The sequence below is a fragment of the Aotus nancymaae genome, unplaced genomic scaffold (genome assembly GCF_030222135.1).
Source record: "Aotus nancymaae isolate 86718 unplaced genomic scaffold, 86718_ANA_hifiasm-v0.15.2.pri h1tg000014l, whole genome shotgun sequence".
In the NCBI taxonomy this organism is placed as follows: Eukaryota; Metazoa; Chordata; class Mammalia; order Primates; family Aotidae; genus Aotus; species Aotus nancymaae.
The window spans coordinates 73134131-73159695 of NW_026988425.1; the positions used below are offsets into that span (position 1 = coordinate 73134131).

At 38.2% G+C, this 25565-nt stretch overlaps 1 protein-coding gene across 1 annotated transcript in view; it reads left to right on the forward strand.

Annotated features, from left to right (window-relative positions):
• MSH3 (mutS homolog 3) overlaps nucleotides 1-25565 on the forward strand; it is a 228702-nt gene that overhangs the window by 158175 nt on the left and 44962 nt on the right. The window contains exon 20 of the mRNA XM_064376090.1: nucleotides 18186-18343. Within this exon, the coding sequence (XP_064232160.1) occupies nucleotides 18186-18343 (158 nt within the window). The remainder of the gene's footprint in view (nucleotides 1-18185; nucleotides 18344-25565) is intronic.

Below are 25565 nucleotides of genomic sequence, written 5' to 3' on the forward strand. Positions count from 1 at the left end.
CCATCTGTTTGTGTCCTCTCTTATTTCATTGAGCAGTGGTTTGTAGTTCTCCTTGAAGAGGTCCTTTACTTCCTTGTTGTATTCCTAGGTATTTTATTCTCTTTGTAGCAATTATGAATGGCAGTTCATTCTTGATTTGGCTCTCTTTAAGTCTGTTATTGATGTATAGGAATGCTTGTGATTTTTGCACATTGATTTTGTATCCTGAGACTTTGCTGAAGTTGCTTATCAGTTTCAGGAGATTTTGGGCTGAGACGATGGGGTCTTCTAGATATACAATCATGTCATCTGCAAATAGAGACAATTTGACTTCCTCCTTTCCTATTTGAATACCCTTTATTTCTTTTTCTTGCCTAATTGCTCAGGCTAGAACTTCCAGTACTATATTGAATAGGAGTGGTGAGAGAGGGCATCCTTGTCTAGTGCCAGATTTCAAAGGGAAAGCTTCCAGTTTTTCCCCATTCAGTATGATATTGGCTGTTGGTTTGTCATAAATAGCTTTTATTGTTTTGAGATATGATCCGTCAATACCTAGTTTATTGAGGGTTTTTAGCATAAAGGGCTGTTGAATTTTGTCAAAGGGCTTCTCTGCATCAATTGAGATAATCATGTGGTTTTGTCTTTGGTTCTGTTTATATGGTGAATTACGTTTATAGACTTGCGTATGTTGAACCAGCCTTGCATCCCCGGGATGAAGCCTGCTTGATCATGGTGGATAAGCTTTTTGATGTGCTGTTGCAATCGGCTTGCCAGTATTTTATTGAAGATTTTTGCATCTATGTTCATCATGGATATTGGCCTGTAGTTTTCTTTTCTTGTTGATTCTCTGCCGGGTTTTGGTATCAGGATGATGTTGGTCTCATAAAATGATTTGAGAAGGATTCCTTCTTTTTGGATAATTTGGAATAGTTTCAGAAGGAATGGTACCAGCTCCTCTTTGTATGTCTGGTAGAATTCAGCTGTGAACCCATCTGGACCTGGGCTTTTTTTGGTAGGCTCTTAATTGCTGCCTCGACTTCAGACCTTGTTATTGGTCTATTCAGGGTTTCGACTTCTTCCTGGTTTAGGCTTGGGAGGAGGCAAGTGTCCAGGAATTTATCCATTTCTTCCAGGTTTTCTAGTTTATGTGCATAGAGTTGTTTGTAATAATCTCTGATGATGGTTTGAATTTCTGTGGAATCTGTGGTGATATCCCCTTTCTCGTTTTTTATTGCATCTATTTGGTTATTCTCTCTTTTCCTTTTTATTAATCTGGCTAGTGGTCTGTCTATTTTGTTGATCTTTTCAAAAAACCAGCTCCTGGATTTATTGATTTTTTTGAAGGGTTTTTTGTGTCTCTATCTCCTTCAGTTCTGCTCTGATCTTAGTTATTTCTTGTCTTCTGCTAGGTTTTAGTTTTTTTGATCTTGCTCTTCTAGCTTTTTCAATTTTGACTATAGGGTGTCAATTTTAGATCTCTCCTTGCTTCTCATGTGGGCACTTATTGCTATATATTTTCCTCTAGAGACTGCTTTAAATGTGTCCCAGAGATTCTGGTATGTGGTGTCTTCATTCTCGTTGGTTTCGAAGAACATCTTTATTTCTGCCTTCATTTCATTGTTTATCTAGTCAACATTCAAGAGAAAGTTGTTGTTCAGTTTCCATGAAGCTGTGCGGTTCTGGGTTGGTTTCTGAATTCTGAGTTCTAACTTGAGTGCACTGTGGTCTGAGAGACTGTTGGTTATGATTTCTGTTCTTTTGCATTTGCTGAGGAGTGTTTTACTTCCAATTATGTGGTCAATTTTAGAGTAGGTGTGATGTGGTGCTGAGAAGAATGTATATTCTGTGGATTTGGGGTGGAGAGTTCTGTAAATGTCTATTAGGTTTGCTTGTTCCAGGTCTGAGTTCAAGTCCTGGATATCCTTATTAATTTTCTGTCTCGTTGATCTGTCTAACATTGACAATGGGGTGTTAATGTCTCCCACTATTATTGTGTGGGAGTCTAAGTCTCTTTGTAAGTCATTAAGAACTTGCCTTATGTATCTGGGTGCTTCTGTATTAGGTGCATATATATTTAGGATCGTTAGCTCTTCTTGTTGCATTGATCTTTTTACTATTATGTAATGTCCTTCTTTGTCTCTTTTTATCTTTGTTGCTTTAAAGTCTGTTTTATCAGAGATGAGAATTGCCACTCCTGCTTTTTTTTGCTCTCCATTTGCTTGATAAATCTTCCTCCATCCCTTTATTTTGAGCCTTTGTGTATTCTTGCATGTGAGATGGGTTTCCTGGATACAGCACACTGATGGGTTTTGGCTTTTTATCCAATTTGCCAATCTGTGTCTTTTGATTGGGGTATTTAGTCCACTTACATTTAGGGTTAATATTGTTATGTGTGAATTTGATACTGCCATTTTGATGCTAGCTGGCTGTTTTGCCTGTTAGTTAATGCTGATTCTTTATTGTGCTGATGCTCTTTACCATTTGGTATGTTTTTGGAGTGGCTGGTACTGGTTGTTCTTTTCTATGTGTAGTGCCTCTTTCAGGAGCTCTTGTAAAGCAGGTCTGGTGGTGATGAAATCTCTGAGTACTTGCTTGTTCACAAAGGATTTTATTTTTTCCTTCACTTATGAAGCTTAGTTTGGCTGGATATGAAATTCTGGGTTGAAAGTTCTTTTCTTTAAGGATGTTGAATATTGGCCCCCACTCTCTTCTGGCCTGTAGGGTTTCTGCTGAGAGATCTGCTGTGAGTCTGATGTGCTTCCCTTTGTGGGTAACCCGACCTTTCTCTCTGGCTGCCCTTAGCATTTTCTCCTTCATTTCAACCCTGGTGAATCTGACGATTATGTGCCTTGGGATTGCTCTTCTTGAGGAATATCTTTGTGGTGTTCTCTGTATTTCCTGGACTTGAATATTGGCCTGCCTTGCTAGGTTGGGGAAGTTTTCCTGGATAATATCATGAAGAGTATTTTCTAGCTTGGATTCATTTTCTTCGTCACATTCAGGTACACCTATCAAACGTAGATTAGGTCTTTTCACATAGTCCCATATTTCTTGTTGACTTTGTTCATTCCTTTTTACCCTGTTTTCTCTAATCTTGCCTTCTCGTTTTATTTCATTGAGTTGATCTTCGACCTCTGATATGCTTTCTTCTGGTTGGTCAATTCGGCTGTTGAAACTTGTGCATGCTTCACGAAGTTCTCGTGTTGTGTTTTTCGGCTCCATCAATTCACTCATATTCCTCTCTAAGTTGTCCATTCTCGTCAGCATTTCGTCAAATCTTTTTTCAAGGTTCTTGTTTCTTTGCATTGGGTTAGAACATGTTCTTTTAACTCTCGGAAGTTTCTTATTACCCACCTTCTGAAGCCTGATTCTGTCCTTTCATCACACTCATTCTCCATCCAGTCTTGTTCCCTTGCTGGTGAGGAGTTGTGATCCCTTTTAGGAGGAGAGGTGTTCTGGTTTCGGCTGTTTTCATCCTTTTTGCGCTGGTTTCTTCCTATCTTTGTGGATTTATCCACCTGTCATCTTTGTAGTTGCTGACTTTCTGATTGGGTCTCTGAGTGGACGTCCTGTTTGTTGATGATGAAGTTATTTCTGTTTCTTAGTTTTCCTTCTAACAGTCTGGCCCCCCTGCTGTAGGACTGCTGGAGGTCCACTCCAGACACTGCTTGCCTGGGGATCACCTGCAGCAGCTGCGGAGCAGTAAGGGTTGCTGCCAATTTCTTCTTCTGTTATCTTTGTCCCAGAAGGATACCCACCATATGTTAACCTGAGCTCTCCTTTATGAGGTGTCTCTTTGGATATATGGGGTTTGGGGAGCTGCTTGAGGAGACAGTCTGTCCATTATAGGAGCTGAAATGCTGAGCTGGGACCTCCGTGGTTCCTTTCAGAGCTGCTGGGCAGGTGTGGTTAAGTCTGCTGCAGCGGAACTCATAACCACCTTATTTTCCCAGATGTTCTGTCCTGGGATGTTGTGGCTTTATTTATAAGTTCCTGACGTGCTGCTGCCTTTTTTCAGAGAAGCCCTGCCCAGCGAGGAGATAGCCTAGTCACAGTTTGCCATCAGAGGCATTGCTGAGCTGCTGAGGGATCTGCCCAGCTGCTGCATGAAGTTCCTTACGATTTTGTTTATAGAGGTATAGTTAGAACTGTCTTGGTAATGGTGGTCTGTCGCAGTAGTGGCAGACTCTCTCTGTAATGGTGGACTACCTCAGTAATGGCGGACTGCCTTGGTAATGGCGGAATGCTTTGGTAATGGTGGACTGCCTCGATAATGGTGGACTGCCTCGATAATGGTGGACTGCCTCTGTAGTGGTGGACTGCCTTGGTAATGGTCAACGCCCTTCCCTCCACAGAGCTGGACTGTCCCGGATCCAGCTGTGCTTGCTGTGAAACTCTCAGTCCAGAGCGTTTCAGATTGCTTGTCTTTGTGCGGTGGAACTCGCTGAGCCAGATCATCTGGCTCCCTGTTTTAGCCCCCTTTTTTTCAGTTGAATGAGCGACTCTGTCTCCCAGGTGTTCTACACTCCAGTTGAAACGGTGCCCAGATTTGTGTGAGTTTTTGTGCGGAGACCTGCTGCGCAGGCTGAAACAGCCATGCTGGAGACTCATGGTGCTTTTCTGCCTGGGAATTTCCTGGTCTGTAGACAGTAAAAATTCGTTTGGAAATGTGGTGATCACTCACTGCACTGTCGCTGGGAACTGCACTCCAGAGCTGTTCCTATTTGGCCATCTTGGATCCTCTCTCTTCTGGTAACTACTCTTTACCCCATGAGTTCAGTTGTTTTAATTCTTAGCTCCCACAGAGAAGTGAGAACACACAAAGTTTATCTTTCTGTGGCTTATTTCACTTAACATAATATCCTCCAGTTCCATCAATGTTGCAAATGACAGGATCTTATACATTTTATGGCTGAATAGTACTCCATTGTGTATATTTACATTTTCTTTATCCATTCATCTGTTGATGGACACTTAGTTTGCTTCCAAATCTTGGCTATTGTGAATAGTGCTCCAATAAACATGGCAGCACAGATATCTCTTCGATATACTGATTTCCTTTCTTCTGGGCATATATATACCTAACAGTGGGATTGCTGGATCATATGGTAATTCCGTTTTTAGTTTTCTGAGGACCTTTAACTGTTATCCACAATGGTTGTACTAACTAACATTCCTACCAATAGTGTACAAGAGTTCCCTTTTCTCCACATCCTCACTACCATTTGTTATTGCATGTCTTTTGAAGATAAGTCATTTTAACTGGGGTAAGATGATATCTCATTGTAGTTTCAATTTGCATTTCTCTGATGATCAGTCATGTTGTGCACCTTTTCATATGCCTGTTTATTTGTATATCTTCTTTTGAGAAATATCTGTTAAGATTTTTTGCCCATTAAAAAATGTTTTTTTAGTTTTTTTCCTGTTGAGTTATGTGAGCTCCTTGTATAGTCTGGTTATTATTCCTTTATCAGATGGATGGTTTGCAAATATTTTTTCCTATTCTCTTCACTTTGTTGATTGTTTCTTTTGCTGTGCAGATTTTTATTTAATAACTTGATGTGATCCCATTTGTTCATTTTTGCTTTGGTTGCTTGTGCTTGTGGGGTATTCCTCAAGCAGTTACTGCCCAGACCAGTGTTCTGGAGATTTTTCCCAGTGTTTCCTTGTAGTAGTTTCATAGTTTGAGGTTTTAGATTTAACTCTCTATTCCATTTGATTTGATTTTTTTTACATGGTGAGAGGTAGAAGTCCAATTTCATTCTGCATATTGGGGTATTCAAGAGACTGTCTTTTCCCCAGCATATGTTTTTGGCACATTTGTCAAAAATGAGTGTACTGTAGTTGTGTAAATTTGTTTCTGGGTTCTCTATTCTGTTCCATTTGTCTATGTGTCTGTTTTTATGCCAGTACCACACTGTTTTGATTACTATAGTTCTGTAGTATAACTTGAAGTCAGATAATATCATGCCCCCAGTTTTGTGCTTTTTGCTTAAGATAGCTTTGGCTATTCAGATCCTTTTGTGTTTCCATAGAAATTTTAAGACTTTTTTTCTCTTTCTGTGAAGAATGTCATTGGTCTTTTAATAGGGATTGCATTGAATCCGTAGATTACTTTAGGCAGTATGGACACTTAAACAGTCTTTATTCTTCCAGCCAATACATGTGGAATATCTTTCCCTTTTTATATGTTCACTTAAGTTTTTTGCATTAGTTTATGTAGAGCCCTAGGACTTTGAGTGAACATAGGTATTAGTCAGACAGTGGTCACCATGGGCCTTGGGTGAGACTCAGTGTTGTGCTGGCTTCAGGTCTGACCCAGTGAGCATTGAAGAATTAGGTATTTATTATAGCCTTCACAGTCTAGCTTGTTTGTACTTGTTCTTGGGAAGGCTTTCCAAGTATTCAAAGGGACTTGGGTGTTCTGATCTAAATCTGTGGTCACTGCAGCTGTGTCTGCATTAGGGGACACCCCAAGCCCAGTAATGCTGTGGCTCTTAATAGACTCTTAGAGGTACCACCTTGGTAGTTTTGCATAATATTATAGAGAATTCCCTCGATTTCTAGGCAGAGACTCTTGTTCTCATCCTTTACTTTCCCCCAAACAAATGGAACCTCTCTGTCTCTGCTGAGCCACCTAGAGCTGGAGGAGGGGTGACACAAGCACTTCTGTGACTGCACTGGATCAGACCTGAAGCCAACACAACACTGGGTCTCACCCAAGGCCCATGTGACCACTGTCTGACTACTACCTATGTTCACTGAAGGCCCTAGGGCCCTACAGTCAGCAGGTGGCAAATCCAGCCTGAAAGGCTAGCACTGTTTATACCACTATGCCCAACAACAGTGGATGAAACTCTGGAAGGAAAGTAATTAATTTGACCTTGATAACATGTATATGATTCAGCAGCCCTGTTCTTTGTTAGCCCTCAACAATAGGGCTCTTTTTGGTCTCTGTCACAGGAGTGAAGACAGAATAACTTACCTTGTAATATTTGTTTTCTGATACCTTGGGCCAAAAGACCACAGGAATCCACCAGTCATCTCCAGAAAGTGAAGTTTTTATTTGGAGTTTGTTCTAGTCTACCAACCTTCATCACATTTCATGTTTCAGTGGATGCCAAAGCAAAGCACTGAGTGTGTTGGTATTTTGCTGCCTGCTTCAGCAGTGTCTGGCTCTCAAAGTTGTAGCCTTGCTACCTGACCTCAGACCAAAGCAGCCAAGAGTGTTAAAACTGGTATGTGGGTTGGGAAATAAACGTAGTGGTCAGGCAAGCCATTTTAGAAGGGATGGTAGAAAAATTCTGCAAACAATTAAGTCTTCTTAATATTGTTTTTGACTTTTCAAGCATGTAAATTTCCCCTAATGCACACAATTAAATGCTGAAAGATACATTAGAACTTATTAGAAAATTTGAGATATTCTACACTTTAAATACATTAAATGATGAGGAATCTAATTTTTATAGTTAAAGGAGATTATTTAGAGTAATTTTTTTGTCTTCACTTTCAGTATGATGCTCCCTACCTTTTTTTTTTTTTTATATGGAGTCTGGCTGTATTGCCCAGGCTGGAGAGCAGTGGTGCAATCTTGACTCTGCAACCTCTGCCTCCGGCATTCAGGCGATTCTCCTCGCTCAGCCTCCTGAGTAGCTGGCACTACAGATGTGTGCCACCAAGCCCAGCTAATTATTGTATTTTTAGTAGAGAAGGGGTTTCACCATGTTGGCCTGGCCGGTCTCAAACTCCTGACCTCAAGTGATCTGCCTGCATTGGCCTCCCAAACTGCTAGGATTACAGACATGAGCCACCACACCTGGCCTCAGTATGATGCCTTTTGGTGACAGAAAAAATCTTAACTTTAATAAAGTTGAATGTGTCAGTCTTTCCTTTTATGAGTAATTGTCTTTGTGCCTTAAATAAGAAATTCTTTCAATCCCTGAGGTCTTTTTTTCTTTTTCTTTTTTTTTTTTTTTTGAGACAGAGTCTATGTCACGCAGGCCGGAGTACAGTGGTGCAATCTCAGCTCACTGCAACCTCCAACTTCCTGGTTCAAGTGATTCTTCTGCCTCAGCCTCCTGAGTAGCTGGGATTACAAGCACACACCAACATGCCCAGCTAATTTTTTTTTTTTTTTTTAGTAGAGACAGGGTTTCACCATGTTGGCCAGGATGGTCTCTATCTCCTGACCTTGTGTTCCGCCTGCCTTGGCCTCCCAAAGTGCTGGGATTACAGGTGTGATCTACCATGCCCAGCCAGCCAGTCCCTGAGGTCTTAAACATATTCTCCTATAATTTTTTTATCAGCATTTTAAAGTTTAATTTTCAAATTTAACTCATTAATCAGTCTACTCAGAATTTATTTTTATCCATGAATAAAATGAGTTAGGAATCTAATCTCATATCTTTCTGTGTGGATAATCAATTATTTTGTACCAGTTTTCAAATAATCCATCCTTTTCCCATCAGTTTATGGAATTATTTATCCTATATTAAGTTTCCATATTTTTATGGGACTGTTTTGAACTTTTATTTTTCACTATTTAGTGTTTGTCCATAAACCAACTTTTTATATCTGTAGGGAAAGTTCTCCCCACCTATTTTTCTAATAGAACTTCCTTTAGCATTTACTCCTCTCTTTATTTTAGAATCAACTTACTCAGTTTCCTAGGGGAAAAAAATTGAGATTTTTGTTGGAATTGCATTGACCCGATAGATCAATTTGGGGAGGAGTTGACATCTTTATGATACATAGGTGAACATATGAATATGTCCCTCTATGAAAACAGTAGATACAGTGAGTCCTCACTCAACATTATCAATAGGTTCTTGGAAACTGCTGGCTGGGTATGGAGGCTTACACCTATAATCCCAGCACATTGGGAGGCTGAAGTGAGAGAATCACTTTAGCCCAGGAGTTCAAGACTAGCCTGGGATTACGAGACCGCATGTCCACAAAAAAATTACCTGATGTGTTGGCACCCACCCTGTGGTCCCAACTACCCTGGAGGCTACGGCAGGAAGATCTCTTGAGCCCAGAAGGTTGAGGCACAGTGAGCCATGTTTGCACCACTGCACTCTAGCTTAGGTGACAAAGCAAGACCCTGTCTCAAAAAAAAAAAACAAAAAAAAAGGAAACAACTGCAACTTTAAGTGAAAGGACATATAATGAAACCAATTTTACCATAGGCTAATGGATACAAAATTAAATTCCTATGTCATATCTCTGGCTACAAAAAACATCATCAGACTTCTAAATAAAGACCCAACACACTTCTAATATAAAACATTGAAATAAATATGAGCTATATGTTAAAGATTAATAAAAACATAAGATTTTTATATAAACAATTTTTGGTAAATCAGGGAGTGAAAGAGGTCATAGCAATGGTGGGTTAAATCAAGGAATAAATGAGTAAATATTTACTTAGTGAAAATTGTAAGAAGCACCTCCTACTACCATGCAGCTCAAAAGCCAGCAATACATATGGCAGACTTGCTTACCACTTTTTTGTTACATCAGTTTATTGTCATGCGTTTGTATGATTATCACATACCTTTTGAATTTTTACTTGACAATCATTTGTATTAATTCATTTTCCAACCTACTTATTCCATTTCAGGGTCATGGGTAGCCAGAGCCTATCCTGACAGCGCAGGGCGCCAGGCAGGAACCAGCCCTGGACAGGATGCCATCCCATCACAGGGTGCACTCACACACACCCACACTCAGACTGGGGCTATTTAGACACACTAGTGAACCTAACTTACACATCTTTGGGATGTGGGAGGAAACTGGAATACTCAGAGAAAATCCACACAGGCATGGGGAGAATGTGCAAACACAGTGGCCCTGGCTGGGAATTTTTTTTTTTTCCTTATCAATTTTGTAACAAAATGACATTGAATGAAATGACATTATTTGAGGACCTGCTGTGTTTTTATTTTGGTTTTAAGTCCTTTCAATAAAGTTTTTAAATGTTCTCTATAAAGGAATTTTACGTATTTTATTAGAGAAATTATTTAGTATTTTTTGTTGGTATATAGGTCATACCTTTTTTACAATAGTCTTCTAATTGTTTGTTGGCTCTTATAGAAAAATGCACCTGAGTTTACATCTTGATCTGAAATGTAGCCACTTTACTAGATCCTCTCATCAATTACAATACTTTGTATAGAGATTCCCTTTAGTTTTCCTTGTGGGCAGCTTTGTGATCTGCAAATGACAGTTTTGTTTTGTCCTTTCTCATCCTAATGCCTTTTTATTTATTTTTATTATCATGTTTTGCTATCTGGGACCGCCAGGAAAATGTGGATATCGTGTCTTGATTGACCTAAGGAAAGACTTTTCATGTCACCATTAAGCTTGTGCTTTCTGTAGGTTTTTAGTAGCTATCCCTGACCTGGTTGAAGAAGTTGTCTAAGGGTAATTTTGTTCTGTCACTCACTCACCACTTACTGGTGGATGGTGTCAGAAAGAAACCTGTTTCCCAGCTAAATAAACATTGTTTAAATATTAGAACTGTGAAGTTTTTTATATGATATTTTTTTCTATATGTACTAAGAATGATTTTTGTGTATCAGTTAGCTCTGAAATCCTGAAGTTCGAATCAACTAAAAACTTCATCATTCTGTATTAAACTCAGGAGAAATGAAATACTCAAAGATTGTATAGTTTTAAAAGCTAGGAGTTTCTGTGGAGTTCAGTATAAAAAACATTACTCCTTTTGAAAATATTGGAAACTGTCAGACTTGCTTAATCACTTTGGGTAATACATCCTTTTCACCAATGTATATACAATTTAAATTCAGAAAACAGTAACATTTCTATTCATGTAAATATCATACACAGAATTTTACTTATCAAGGTCTTCAAATAAGTTTCACATCTGACTTTTCCATTAGACCTAAGCCAAATGTATTTTCATTTGTTTTAGTTCATTTCCTCTGTTTCAGTTAATTAGTTTATAGGACATTGGGACTGTGTGTGGCTGCTTTGGGCATCTTTTATTTTTAAGAATTTATGATTTATAAAAATGATTATGGCATTTATAGTTTCAAAGGAATTTCATATATATAATTTTAATTGTTTTAAACTTTACAAAATGCATGTAAGACTAGGATTTCCATTATTACTCAGTCTTACAGATGAGAAAATGAAATGTATCTAGCCTAGCCAATGGCTAAGCCAGAAACTGAACCCGTCTTCTAACTCTAAATGGTACTATAATATGCTTTACCACTACAAATCTTATTTAGTAAACTATTTTAGTTTACCAAACTAATACTTTAAAAAAATGCACTGTCAAATTACTGATTCTCATTACATGAAAAAGCCAAATTGAACAATAAGTATAAATACTCTTATCTTTCAAGGTATTGGAAGGCATAAGGTTTCTACAAAATAAGAAGTGTTTATTTTTCATTTTTTTTCTCATGTCTTCCCTAAACTACTGATTTAAAAACATTTCTGTTTCTGCATTTCCATTGGTCACTCTCATGTGCTTGTTGAATTTGGTAGTCCCATTTGAGACAGCTCCTTTAACAATGTGGTCATGGTTCAGGGAGCCTTGGCACGACACACATAACCCTTCTGTGTGGTATTCTCTCTGCCATTACATTCTTGCACTTTCCATTTTTTACTTTTCTCTATTGCTTTACTTGTATATAATGTTCTGGAAGTCCAAATAACAAAATGTCATTTGGAAGTTATGTGAATTATTCCTAAATTACATAAATGTGTTTGAAGGAGTTATTGAATTGTTTGTGATGGGGATCCATGAAATAACTAAGAAAATTCATTTGATTTTTAATGATTCCAACTGATGAAAAAGTATAGAAAACAGTGTAACAGACACCTATTTACCCATCACACAAATGTCATAGAGATTGACATTTTGTAATATTTAGGAATTTAATTTTAAGTAAGTAAAAAATTACAGATACAGCTAAGGTCATACATAATTAACTGCTATTTCTTTGTCTCCCTTTTCACTTCTTACCCTCCATGGTAAACATTATCCTGATGTTATTTATTATCCTTATGAATGGTTTTTATTCTTTGATTTGACATATATATATATATATAAACTAAGCATATAATCATGTTCTGTGTATCTTTAAAAATATACATTAAGGTCTCACTGAGCCTATCTTAGTATTCTGCATTGTAAACAACTGTCTTAATAATTGTACAAGTAGATCTATTTATTTTCCTTACAATAGACAATTAGATTATCTCTATTTTTATCAATTATGAATGCATACAAACAATACTACAGTGAACAGTTTTATACATGCCTTTTTGAGCACTTGTATGTTTTTTGGGTAGATACTTAACAGCAGAATTGCTGGGTCATGTAGACCAGTAGACACAATCTTTCTAGGCATTTCCAAATTGCTCTCCATATCTTGCCAGCATACGATGTTAAAAAGACTGTCCTTTGTCAACTGTGCTGCAATGTCAACTTTGTCATAAATCAGGGAACCGTATACATGTCAGTCTGTTTCTGTGCTTTCCGTTCCACTGGTTATGTATGTATATCATTGTGCCAAATCGCACTACTGTAATTATTAGAGCATTACAATATTGAGCCATCCAGTTCATGAACATGGTATATTCCTTCATTTAATTAGGTCTTCTTTAATTTCTTTCAATAATGTTGTATAGTTTTCTTTTTTTTTTTTAGAAAGAAAGAAAGAAAAAGAATAAAAGAGAGAAAGAAAGAGGAAAAGAAAGAGGGAGAGAGAACGGGAATCTTGCTCTATTGCCCAGGCTAGAATGCAGTCTAAAAATGGGTATTAGAAACCTCTTTTATACCAATAATTGTGCTTAACAATGGAGACAGGAAGGAATAAGGGAAGAAAATAACAAACAAGCAGCCAACCAATATTTCATTTAAACCTGTGAAATGCTATGCAATTGCTAAGGAGTGATTTACTTCCAATTATGTGGTCACTTTTAGAATAGGTGTGATGTGATACTGAGAAAAATGTTTATTTTATGGATTTGGGGTGGAGAGTTCTGTAAATGTTTATTAAGTTTACTTGTTCCAGGTCTGTGTTCAAGTCGTGGATATCCTTGTTAATTTTCTGTCTTATTGATCTGTCTAATATTGACAATGTAGTGTTAAAGTCTCTCACTATTATTGTGTGGGAGTCTAAGTCTCTTTGTAAGTCATTAAGAACTTGCTTTATGTATCTGGGTGGTCCTATATTGGGTGTGTATATATTTAGGATAGTTAGCTCTTCTTGTTGCATTGATCCTTTTATCATTATGTAATGTCCTTCTTTGTCTCTTTTGGTCTTTGTGGGTTTGAAGTCTATTTTATCAGAGACGAGAATTGCAACTCCTGCTTTTTTTTTTTTCCTCTCCATTTGGTTGGTAAATCTTCCTCCATCCCTTTGTTTTGAGTCTTTGTGTATCCTTGCATGTGAGATGGGTCTGGATGCAGCATACCGATGGGTTTTGGCTTTTTATCCAATTTGCCTATCTGTGTATTTTGATTGGGGTATTTAGTCCATTTAAATTTAGGATTAATATTGATATATGTGAGTTTAATACTGCCATTTAATGCTAGCTGGCTGTTTTGCCCATTAGTTGATGTAGATTCTTCATTATGGTGATGCTTTTTACCTTTTGGTATGTTTTTGGAATGGCTGATACTGGTTGTTCCTTTCTGTGTGTAGTGCTTCTTTCAGAAGCTCTTGTAATCTATTGATCTATTGAAAGTCAGCCCTTGACACAAGATTTGGATTGGGGTTTCATACACAGCAGAGCAGCTCCCCCAGAAGCTCTTGTAAAGCAGGCCTGGTGGTGATGAAATCTCTGAGTTTTTTGCTTGTTTGAAAAAAATTTTATTTTTCCTTCACTTATGAAGCTTAGTTTGGCTGGATATGAAATTCTGGGTTGAAAGTTCTTTTCTTTAAGGATGTTGAATATTGGCCCCCACTCTCTTCTGGCTTGTAGGGTTTCTGCTGAGAGATCTGCTGTGAGTCTGATAGGCTTCTCTTTGTGGGTAACCTGACCTTTCTCTCTGGCTGCCCTTAGTATTTTCTCCTTCATTTCAACCCTGGTGAATCTAACGATTATGTGCCTTGGGGTTGCTCTACTTGAGGAATATCTTTGTGGTGTTCTCTGTATTACTTGGAGTTGAGTATTGTCTTGCCTTGCTAGGTTGAGAAAGTTTTCCTGGATAATATCCTGAAGAGTATTTTCCAGCTTCGATTCATTCTCTTCATCACATTCAGGTACACCTATCAAATGTAGATTAGGTCTTTTCACATAGTCCCATATTTCTTGGAGACTTTGCTCATTCCTTTTTACCCTTTTTTCTCTAGTGTTATCTTCTTGTTTTATTTCATTACGTTGGTCTTCAACCTCTGATAGCCTTTCTGCTGCTTGATTCATTTGACTGTTAAAACTTGTGCATACTTCGCGAAGTTCTCGTATTGTGTTTTTCAGTTCCATTAATTCACTTATATTCCTCTCTAAATTGTCTATTCTCATTAGCATTTCGTCAAATCTTTTTCAAGGTTCTTAGTTTCTTTGCATTGGGTTAGAACATGTTCTTTTAGCTCACAGGAGTTTCTTATTATCCACCTTCTGAAGCCTGATTCTGTCAATTCATCACACTCATTCTCCATCAGGCCTTGTTCCCTTGCTTGATGAGGAGCTGTGATCCCCTGTAGGAGGAGAGGCATTCTGATTTCGGGTGTTTTCAGCCTTTTTGCACTGGTTTCTTCCCATCTTTGTGGATTTATCTACTTGTCGTCTTTGTAATTGCTGACTTTCAGATTGGGTCTCTGAGTGGACGTCCAGCTTGTTGGTGTTTCTTAGTTTTCCTTCTGTGGACGCCCCTCCCCCACGAAGCTGGACCTTCCTGGGTTCAGTTGTGCTTGCCATGAAACTCTCAATCCTCAGTGCTTCCAATTGCTGTTTTTTTTTTTGTAGGGGTGGGACCAGTCGAGCCTGATCACCTGGCTCCCTGACTCAGAGCCTCTTCTTTTTTTTTTTATTTGAACGGTCGACTCTCTCCCAGGTGTTTGAGTCGCCCACTGAAAAGGCGCCGGAATCTGTATAATTTCCCCTGTGGCGACCCACTGCGCCGGCTGAAACAGCGGCGCTGAGATTCGTGGCACTTTTCTGCCCGGGAATCTCCCGGTCTGGCTCCCCGCTTCAGTCCCCTTTTCAGTCAGCTGAATGGGCGACTCTGTCTTCCCGGAGCTCCAAACGCCAACTAAAAGGGCACCCAGTCCCGTATACTCTGCACTGAGAACCACCACACCGGGGTGCTGGCAAAACACCCGCACCGTCCAAGAGTCGCGCTGGCGACCCGTGGGGCTCCTCCGCTGGGAATCTCCTGATCTGTGGGCAACAAAAATTCATCTGGAAGTGTGGCGTCCACTCACTCTGTGCTTTCACTGGGAGCTACAATCCTGAGCTGCTGCTAATTGGCCATCTTGGATCTCTCTCCTGTTGTGTAGTTTTCTGTGTAGTATCTTGCTCATTTTGTTAGATTCATTCCTAGGTATTTGATTTATTTTGATACTTGGTAAATTGTATCATTAAAAACGTTTTATTTTGAATTACAGGTTGAGCATTCCTAATCTGAAAATCCAAAATCTGAAATGCTTGCATTTCCTTTGAGCAAGCTTTGGATTTCAGAGCATTTTACATTTTATTTATAATGCAGATATTTCAGGATCCAAAAAAAATTGAAATTGGAAATACTTCTGTCCCCAAACATTTTGGGTAAAGGATACTCAACCTACATTTGTTACTAAAATATAGGGGGAAGGTTGATTTTTGAATACTGAACTTGTATCCAGAGATCAATTTTTATAGATTTCCTTGGATTTTCTGGGAGCACAATCATAACATATAGGAACAATGACAGTTTTATTATTTGCTTTCTAATCCTTATACCTTTTATTTTTATTTCCCTTTCCTGCCCATGTTTTTCCACAAGTGAGTGTTGGATTTTGTCAAATAATTTCTCTGTGTTATTGAAGATAATTATATGGTTTCTTTATTCTGTTAATGTGATGAATTTTGTTGACTGGCCTTTGAATACTAAACCAACTTTGTATTCCTCAAAAGCTCTAAATGGTTTATATAACCTTGGATTGATTTATTAATAGTTTATTAAAAAGTTTTGCATGTGTGTTTATAGATGAAATTGGTCTGTAATTTTTCTTGTAATGTTCTTAATATCAAGAATATTGATGCCCAAATTTGAAATTATTTGGAAAAAACTTACTGTTCTCTAGAAGAATTATTGTAATATTGGTGCTATTCCTTTCTTAAATGTTTGCAAGAATTCAGTGGGGAACTGCATTTAGAGTTTTTCTTGTGGAAGGGCTTTTACAAATTTAATAAATATAGGATTGTTAGATTTTCTATTTCTTGTGTCATTTTGTGATTTTTAAAAAAGGAGATAAAGACATATATTAAAAAAGAGATTAAAAAGAAAATATTTGATCATGCCAAATATTTGATTGTTTTATGACAAGCTTATTTTTTAATCTCTGTAGAATTCATTTTATTTTTATCATTAGTTTTATCATTGTTTTATGACAGGCTTATTTTTAATCTCTATAGAATTCATTTTACTTTTATCATTACTTTTATTCTGTTTATACCAAACTACTTTCGAGGTTCTTATTGTGTTAGGCTCTTCCTGTCACAAGAAACATAGATTCACTGAAGTTCCTTCAAGTAAAGGAGATGTATGAGATGCATTATAAAGCCATATGGAGCCATAAGATAAAGGAATCACACAGGAAGATCAGGATCACTAGCACAGTTTGGCATTAGGGAGACTGGAAATGTGTGACTAATTAGAATATGATGCAGCTTTAGGGATGGAACAGGTTTTCTTTTTATCCCCCATTAATAACACTTTATAAGGCTTTACTTTGATACCCAGTTAATTGTGAGAAGTTTCTCACTTCCTTTTGGCTCTCTCTTATGTATCTTTTCTTCCTTTCATTACTAACTACCCCTTTTGCCCCTGTCTAAATATTTTTTCATCATACCTTTTATTTTCTCATAACTACTTCCCCATGATCCCCAGTGCCTTGTGGCCTTGTTCTATGATTCTCTTCAGTCTCTCAAGTTACCAAGTAGTTGAACCTCACTGGTTCTCAGTTAACTCCCAAAAGATTATTTGATTAGTTTGAGAAGATTTTATGCTAGGCCCATTGGCTGGTTCTGGGTTTTTTTTTTTTTTTTGAGATGGAATCTCACTCTGTCACCCAGGCTGGAATGCAGTGGCACTATCTTGGCTCACTGCAACCTCTGCCTCCTGGATTCAAGCGATTCTCGTGTCTCAGCCTCCCAAGTAACTGGCATCATCACACCCAGCTAATTTTTGTGTAAATGAAGTTTTGCCATGTTGTCCAGGCGGTCTCAAACTCCTGACCTCAAGTAATCCAACTCCTTGGCCTCCCAAAGTTCTGGGATTACAGGAGTGAGCCACTGTGCCCTGCTGGCTTGGCCATTCTTGACCAGGCAGCTATTGCCAAAGTGTGGGATTCACATAGCACAGAGCACAGATGCCCTGGGCTAACTCGTCTGCCAAGGGCTGTCATTGGACAAGTTCCCTTAGCATTGGTGTGTATGTGGAAAATACTATAATTGAGCAATACAGAGAAGTTCTAGAAAATTAAGTTGTTGCAAGAGTTACAGTTCTGCCTCCTTCACGTGCCCTGGTGAATGCTAGTAAATAATTAATTCTGATAAACCAATATCTAGAATTTGATGTTGTAAATATCTTTTAGTAGTCATCTACCTGTAACTGAAAAATTCATGTGCTGCCAACCCCAGATAGGGCCTTGGGCGATTAGATATGTAACACTTGTCATTTTAAGATGGACAAATGGCAATTGATAGACTTTATATATAAGCAATAGGGAAAACACATAGGCAGATTACAGAATGCTTACTGAGAAAACCATAGCAGTTATCCACTTTGGTCTTTTTTCCTTTTTAATACCCAGGAATAACTGTGTGTACTGCTAAGAATTGACTTTTCAGCAGTATCACACAGTTCAGGTTGAAGACAAAGAGGTCCTCTTTCCTTTTGTGATATTTACGCTGCAAAGTATTGTTTTGCCAAATGCATTTCCATTTATGGGATAAATTGTGGATATTACCTTAAAACTTTTCTGGTACAGTAAGTGAAATTCCTTTTTAATTTTTAGGAGGACTCAGAGAGAGTAATGATAATTACTGGACCAAACATGGGCGGAAAGAGCTCCTACATAAAACAAGTTGCATTGATTACCATCATGGCTCAGATTGGCTCCTATGTTCCTGCAGAAGAAGCGATAATTGGGATTGTGGATGGCATTTTCACGAGGTTAGAACATTAATTCCATTTGAATGTATTCTTGGAAATAAGTGAAGCCCACATTATCATATGCATTTTCCTTTTATGTACATATTTAGATGCTCTTAAAGCATTCAACATTTAAGAGCTTAAATTATTCCAAGGCCAGGCATAGTAGCTCATGCCTGTAATCCCAACACTGTGGGAGACCAAGGCGGGAGGATCACTTGAGTCTAGGAATTTGAGACCAGCCTGGGCAACATGGCAAAACCCCATCTCTGCAAAAAATCAAAAAATTAGCCAGGAGCCTGAGGTGGGAGGATCACCTGAGCCTGGGGAGGTCAAGGCTACAGTGAGCCAAGGTCATACCATTGCACTCCAGCCTGGACAACAGAGTGAGACCCTGTCTCAAAAAAAAAGGTTATTTTTATTATGAATGTTAGAACTAGAAAAGACTTAGGAGTTAATTTTGTCCAGTAGTTTCCAAATTATTCTTAATGAATTCTTGTTGCATTTTATTTTTATTATTTTTGAGAAGGAATTTCACTCTTGTTTCCTAGGCTAGAGTGCAATGGTGCTATCTCGGCTCACGGCAACCTCCGCCTCCCTGGTTCAAGCTATTCTCCTGCCTCAGCCTCCTGAGTAGCTGGGATTACAGGGGCGTACCACTACGCCCAGCTAATTTTTATATTTTTAGTAGAGACAGGGTTTCACCATGTTGGCCAGGCTGGTGTCAAACTTCTGACCGCAAGTGAGCCGCCTGCCTTGGCCTTTCAAAGTGCTGGGATTACAGGCATGAACACCGTGCCCAGCCGAGTTCTTATTTGAAGGAAAATCTTTAGTAGAAAATCAGTATTTAAACAGATAGAAACAGTTCTGCCTTGTCTTCCAGGGGTAGAAGGCTTGGAGACTTGGCTGTTAGGCTCTGTAGAGCACTGTCTGAAAACTAGTTCACCCTCCCCATTTTAAGAGCAGACCTGAGACAAACTGCGAAAGACATTGGACCAAGATCATTTTGTTTATATTCGTTTTTACTCTAAGAACATTACATGTAACCGACTAACTCTTATCCTCAATGTGTAAACCTAAATTTTATGCCACATTAGGAATATCAATGAAATATCCTGGTTTCACTAAGGAGAATTCGTAGTTTCATCTGTCTGACACCTTTGATCTATCAGTTCTTAGAGCATTGTGTGTATTTCTTACATGTACATTTCTAAAAAGTAAATACAGTCTCTATATGTATAGTCAAGCTCTGTGTATAGAGTGTCTGAGTTGTTGTCCATCTACATATTTATGTAATATTTGACTGTGGAATCACATCAGAATATATCACATGCTATATTGATATTCTTGAGTGGACACTAAAATGCTTTAAAGCTTCATTTTTCATCTGAGAATGAACAAAGCAAAGTACCCTGAATTCTGTTTGATGCCATGTTACCAAATAGATGTTATCCTGATCCCCATATGTCTAAATTAACTCAAGAAATTTGAAGAGTCTTTCTTTAGTTCTTAAGATTGTAATTCATTTTCTATTTTATAAGAAAAACAAAGCAGGTATTTTATTTTGGTTACAGTATTAAGAAAACAAAAAGAAAAAAGAAAAAAATTCTTGGTCAATTTAAGGAGATTTGCCTGGAAGGGGATCTTGTTACTGAGCAGAATATCAAGAGTGTTTGTAGATACAAGTAAAATGAAAGAAGGGTTTATTTTATGATTTAATAGAAAAATCCTTACTTTAGTGATACATGCTAAAATGTTTACGTATTACATGATCTGCTACCTCAGATTTACATCACAATAATCAAGGATGGATAGGGAAATTTGGCAGGATAAAGATGAAATGAGATTGGCCAATGAGACTGTTCATTGAGTTAGATGATGGCTGCATTGGAGTTGCATTGTGCATTTTTTTTGTTGTTGTACATCTTTGGATTTTTTTATAAGGTTTTTTTTTGTTCTAAAATTCATGGGATTTAGCCAGTTCAGAGAGACAAGATCCCTTGTGTAGGATAAGCATTGTTTCAAACTATGGGTGTGAAATCAATGCATTGAATTGCAATTAGCATTTTGAGGCAATACTTCCTAGAGAGTGCTTTGTGTTCCACATCATAGCATATCAGGATGCAGCCAATGTCTAATTGACCCAAATAAGCTTTTTTTTTTTTTTAGTGCAGTAGAATGGAGTAGAAGAAAAAGTATCAAAAACATTAATTTGTAGCATGTGGCACAGCAGTGGAGTTATGTGATAAGAAGGCCTTTACCTTACCATGTCATCAGTAATGACATGGAAATTATAATGGTATTAGGAAATGTTAATATTGACGCAATAATGAGATTTAAGCTCTGTTGTGCTAAAGACATTTTTTTTTTCGAGATGGAGTTTTGGTCCTATTGCCCAAGCTGGAGTGCAATGACGTGATCTCAGCTCACTGAAACCTCTACCTCTTGGGTTCAAGCTATTCTCCTGCCTCAGCCAACCGGGTAGCTGGGATTACAGGTGCCTGCCAGAACGCCTGGTTAATTTTGTATTTTCAGTAGAGACACGGTTTTACCATGTTGGCCAGGCTGGTCTCGATCTCCTGACCTCAAGTGATCTGCCTGCCTCAGCCTCCCAAACTGCTGGGATTATAGGCATGAGCCACTGTGCCTGGCCAAAGTCATATTTTTATTAAAACCTTAATGCACCGTAGTTTTATGCTAGATGTTAGGGATACAAAACTGAATAAGATAATTTACCTGTCTTCATGGAGGTCAAGTGCAGTAAGGGAGATGGAGAAGCAAATCTTTACAATTCACTAAGATCATACAATGCTAGAGAAGTGTATGTGTATATGTGTTCATTTGCTTGCTCATTCATTCATTCATTTATTCATTCATGTTTATCCTACTATCTTCCAAAAAGGAATGAGGCAGCTTGCAGAAAATTCAAAATAGCATAAGTGAATAAATAAGGATAAGGGCTTAAAATGGAGCTACGACTGATAATTGAAATATCACTGACCAACACTGCTGTGGATAAGCCACAAATCTGGTTCAAAGGTTTCCACAAAGCAAACTCGTTCAATTAAATAGTTCACAGTGCCCAGAAAACCAAATAAATTAATTAGTTAAGAAGGCAACTTAAAAATTTTTTATTGTGTTAGACAACAATCTTTTAGTAATAAAATCAGCTAGAAGAATATATTGGGTAGTATCACATAGACAAGTTTTTGTTGGGTCCCTTTGGTTAGAGTTTAGGAAACAAATGTTCAGTTATGTTAATTCTGGATCACAGGCTCCACTGAGACAGAAATTGTGCTTATTCTGCATACCTTTTATCCCCCATTTCTAGTACTAAGTAGACATGCAGTAAATATTTGTAGAAAAACTGATGATAAAAATTTTAATATAAATAAGATGTGTTGACATAGCTCTGTTTCTTAGTCTAGATTTCTGGAATCTGACTGAAGCATCCCCTTGTGATTCAAACACCATCTAAAATAGTATATTGAAACTTAACTAAGATTTGCCACGGAGTCAAAAAGTCATCAAATTTCTGTGTAAGATTTGGTTTTATAAAGAAAACAGTTAAGTTTAGGTATGTGGCAGAATAAATTATTAATACAAAGGTAAAGAGCAAAAGTTCCAGTGTCATGGGCATTAGTCTGTCCTGAGAACACTCTGTGCACCAGTGCACCTTTGTGATTCTGAGCAAGAGGAGATTTGTACTTTATGAAGGTCCGGGTTAAGCTTAGTTGCTCAATCTGGACTCTAGTCCCTAAAGTGGGAAGTCTCAGGCAAATCTGAGTATCAGACTGTGCCGGCAATTCAACTCTCTTAACCTGCTTCTTTCTCTATAAGATGGGATAATCATGATACTTATATTCCAGGGTGGTGTTGTATAGTTTAAATAATGCACATAAAACAATCTAGAACCTGATATACAATAGTTCCTCAGTAATGTTAGTTATAATTTTAAGTCCCATCTCTATGACAGTTACTCTGACCATTTCTTTCCACCATGATCTATTTACTGTGAGCTCCTAATGCCCTATTTATTTGGACTCAATTATTTCAGTGTCTTATTTCAGTATCTGTCTTAGTTCATAACTGATTATCCCATGCCGTCATGCTATTTGTACACTATTTGAAGGAAAGAACTCTACTCCATTGTGTATCACCTACCCCACTCAGGATGGCAGTAATTATAGATAGTAATATAAATTAAAGTCAATCAGAAATGAAATTATTTTCACATTTATATTACATTGTTTTCACGTCGTCCTGGAAGTTTTCATTAGTCTGAAACATACCCAGAAATACTGATCCCATATTTGAAAATTGACCACAACTTTAAAGCATTAACTAATAACTAATCACATAAGCCAGTTTAAAAAGAAATATGCAGATTATGGAGATTTAAATACTGAAATATGGAACATTTTCCTGTGCTCTGCCATTTGAGTGGCTGTTAGTTTATCGACCTTCAGGTCATGTTTATAGAAACAGTCTGCCATAGGCTCTGTGTCCCTGCATATTCTTACTGAGTGTGCCAAGAAAGTGCCTGATTGCTCTTTACATGGACCACTTCTCATTTGTCAGGGTTGTACTTGCAGCAAGCAACCTGGAGGGATAAGGTAATTCTCCCCTTAAAGAGGAAGCTCGCTTCCCTTGCTGTATGCACAGCATCCATGGTACATCACCCTCACAGGACTTGGAGGCTAATGCATGAGTAATAAAGTCCTTTGTCTCTGACCCAATGGTCTTGTGTCTTCTGCCAGCATCTATGAAACAAATGGTATTAGGCTAACTTGTTAGCTTTTAAGTAGAGTAAAATCCTAGACTTTACACAGTTTTTGATGGGTCAGTAGGATTCTTAGATCTCTTGCTAATATTAAATAGCTGCAAAATGTGAGTAAACAGGCTGTGTATGGGAAAGAATAGAGGCTTTAGATCTAGAAAACTCAAGATTCTGTACAGGTTCCCTAATATCCTGACCATGTACAAGTTACTTCAGCCTTCTAGAACCCTGAGAGAAGTGCTGTGCCATAGTCAAAAGAATCAGACATGTTATACTTGGGTATAAATCTTGCTTTTCCCTTTTAACAACTGTGTGACCTTTTCCAAATCACTGCTGCTCAGTGTGTCAGTTTTTCACCTGTAAAATGGAGATGATGCCGCTTACCCTCATATATTATTGTGAGAATTAAATAAAGTACATGAAAATGCCAGGCACATAGTAGGTACCCAGTAAATTACAGTTTTTTTCTTCCAGATTCTATGCCATTAGTATTTTAGATTTAAAAATCTGTCTTCATATACGTGTGAGTATAGTACTCCCTTTTCTAAACTTACCATCAGTTTTTGCATCTATAAAAAAGTTTGTTAATACTGACTTCACAAGGTTGATCTGAGAGTAAGCTTTAAAAGGATGTGAAATCACTATGAAGTGCTCTTAGTTATTCTCATTGAAAGAAGTTGACCAAATCTAATCTCCCTGACACTTTCCCTCTTGGAACACTGTTGCCGTAACAGAGTTGAGAGTCCAGGAACCTAGAGACACCACCCACACAGAATGGGATGATGGCAGTGCATTTCCTCCTGTTCTCAGGAAGTGGCTGGCATGGAAGGTGGTTGCGTGGAAGTTGCACATCCTCCTCCATTCTGAGACATGCCTTTATCTCATGACCCAGGAACAGCCTTAAGGAGCTGGCCCAATTGCCAGTCACTGTGGGAAAGAACAACCAAGCTTTAAACCTTGCCAGCACCAAATCTGTTGTTTCAGCGTAGTAGGATTCATTCTCAATCTCATTCTCTCCCATAGTAAGATTCATTCATAGTAGGATTCATCCTCTCAATGTAGGATTCATTCTCAATTAACTCCATCAAACATATCAGTTTTTTTAGCTACTTAGGGATATATTTTGCAGTGACTTGGTCCTGGTGGGTAGTGTTATATGTAAAGAGATGCTTGTTGTAATATATGAAAAAGAGCCAGTTACAAAGCCTGGCATTCATTCCACTTTTGTATGAGTAATTGTATATATAAATATATGAAAGCCATCTAGATAGAAAGCTTATTCTAAAATACCATGGGGGACATGGCTTTATAGTGATTTTTCTTTTCTTATATAAATTTTTTAATTTCTAAAATAAATATGTGTAATAGAAGTACAACCTGCCTATCCTCACAAATTACCAGTATTGGTCAAAATGAGATTTTTTATTTATTTATTTATTTTTTTTTTTTTTTTTTTTTTTGAGATGGAGTCTCACTCTGTCGCCCAGGCTGGAGTGCAGTGGCACGATCTCGGCTCACTGCAACCTCCGCCCCCTGGGTTCAAGCAATTCTCCTGCCTCAGCCTCCTGTGTAGCTGGGATTACAGGCACCTGCCACTGCGCCCAGCTTTTTGTATTTTTAATAGAGATGGGGTTTCAACATCTTGGCCAGGCTGGTCTTGAACTCCTGACCTCATGATCCACCCGCCTTGGCTAAATGAGATTTTTTTTTTTTTTTTTTTAAGACGGAGTTTCGCTCTTGTTACCCAGGCTGGAGTGCAATGGTGCGATCTCGGCTCACCACAACCTCCGTCTCCTGGGTTCAAGCAATTCTCCTGCCTCAGCCTCCCGAGTAGCTGGGACTACAGGCATGCTCCACCATGCCCAGCTAATTTTTGTATTTTTAGTAGAGACGAGGTTTCATCTTGTTGACCAGGATGGTCTCGATCTCTTGACCTTGTGATCCACCCGCCTCGACCTCCCAAAGTGCTGGGATTATAAGCGTGAGCCACCGTGCCCGGCCTTAAATGAGATGTTTTATAGGAATCTGGTGAAATGCTTACGTGGTCAGTCTGGTAACTTTTTTTGGCGGGGGGGCAAATTTCTCCTCCCTACCCAGAGGCATGGAATTTGGGGTTTTAGACCATTCTGGGCACTTCAGTATATCAGACCCTACTTACTTTTCCACAGAGTTTTTCCCAGCCTATAAGTAACCCTAGTTTTTCTTCCTTTAGGAATTGATGGCATTTTGTTTGGGGAAAGAATACAAGATTCATGTATTTCATTTTCGTAATAAAAATACTGCTCATATAGCACTCTTAACCGTCAATGTTGCACATTCAGGTTTTTTTTCCACAGAGCTTTAAAAAAAATACTGATGCCTGAACCCTACCTCCAGAAATTTTAAGTTGGACTGGGGCAGGGTCTAGAAGTCACATTTTTAAAAAGTGTCCCAGATGATGTTAAAGTAAACCAAGGCGTGGAA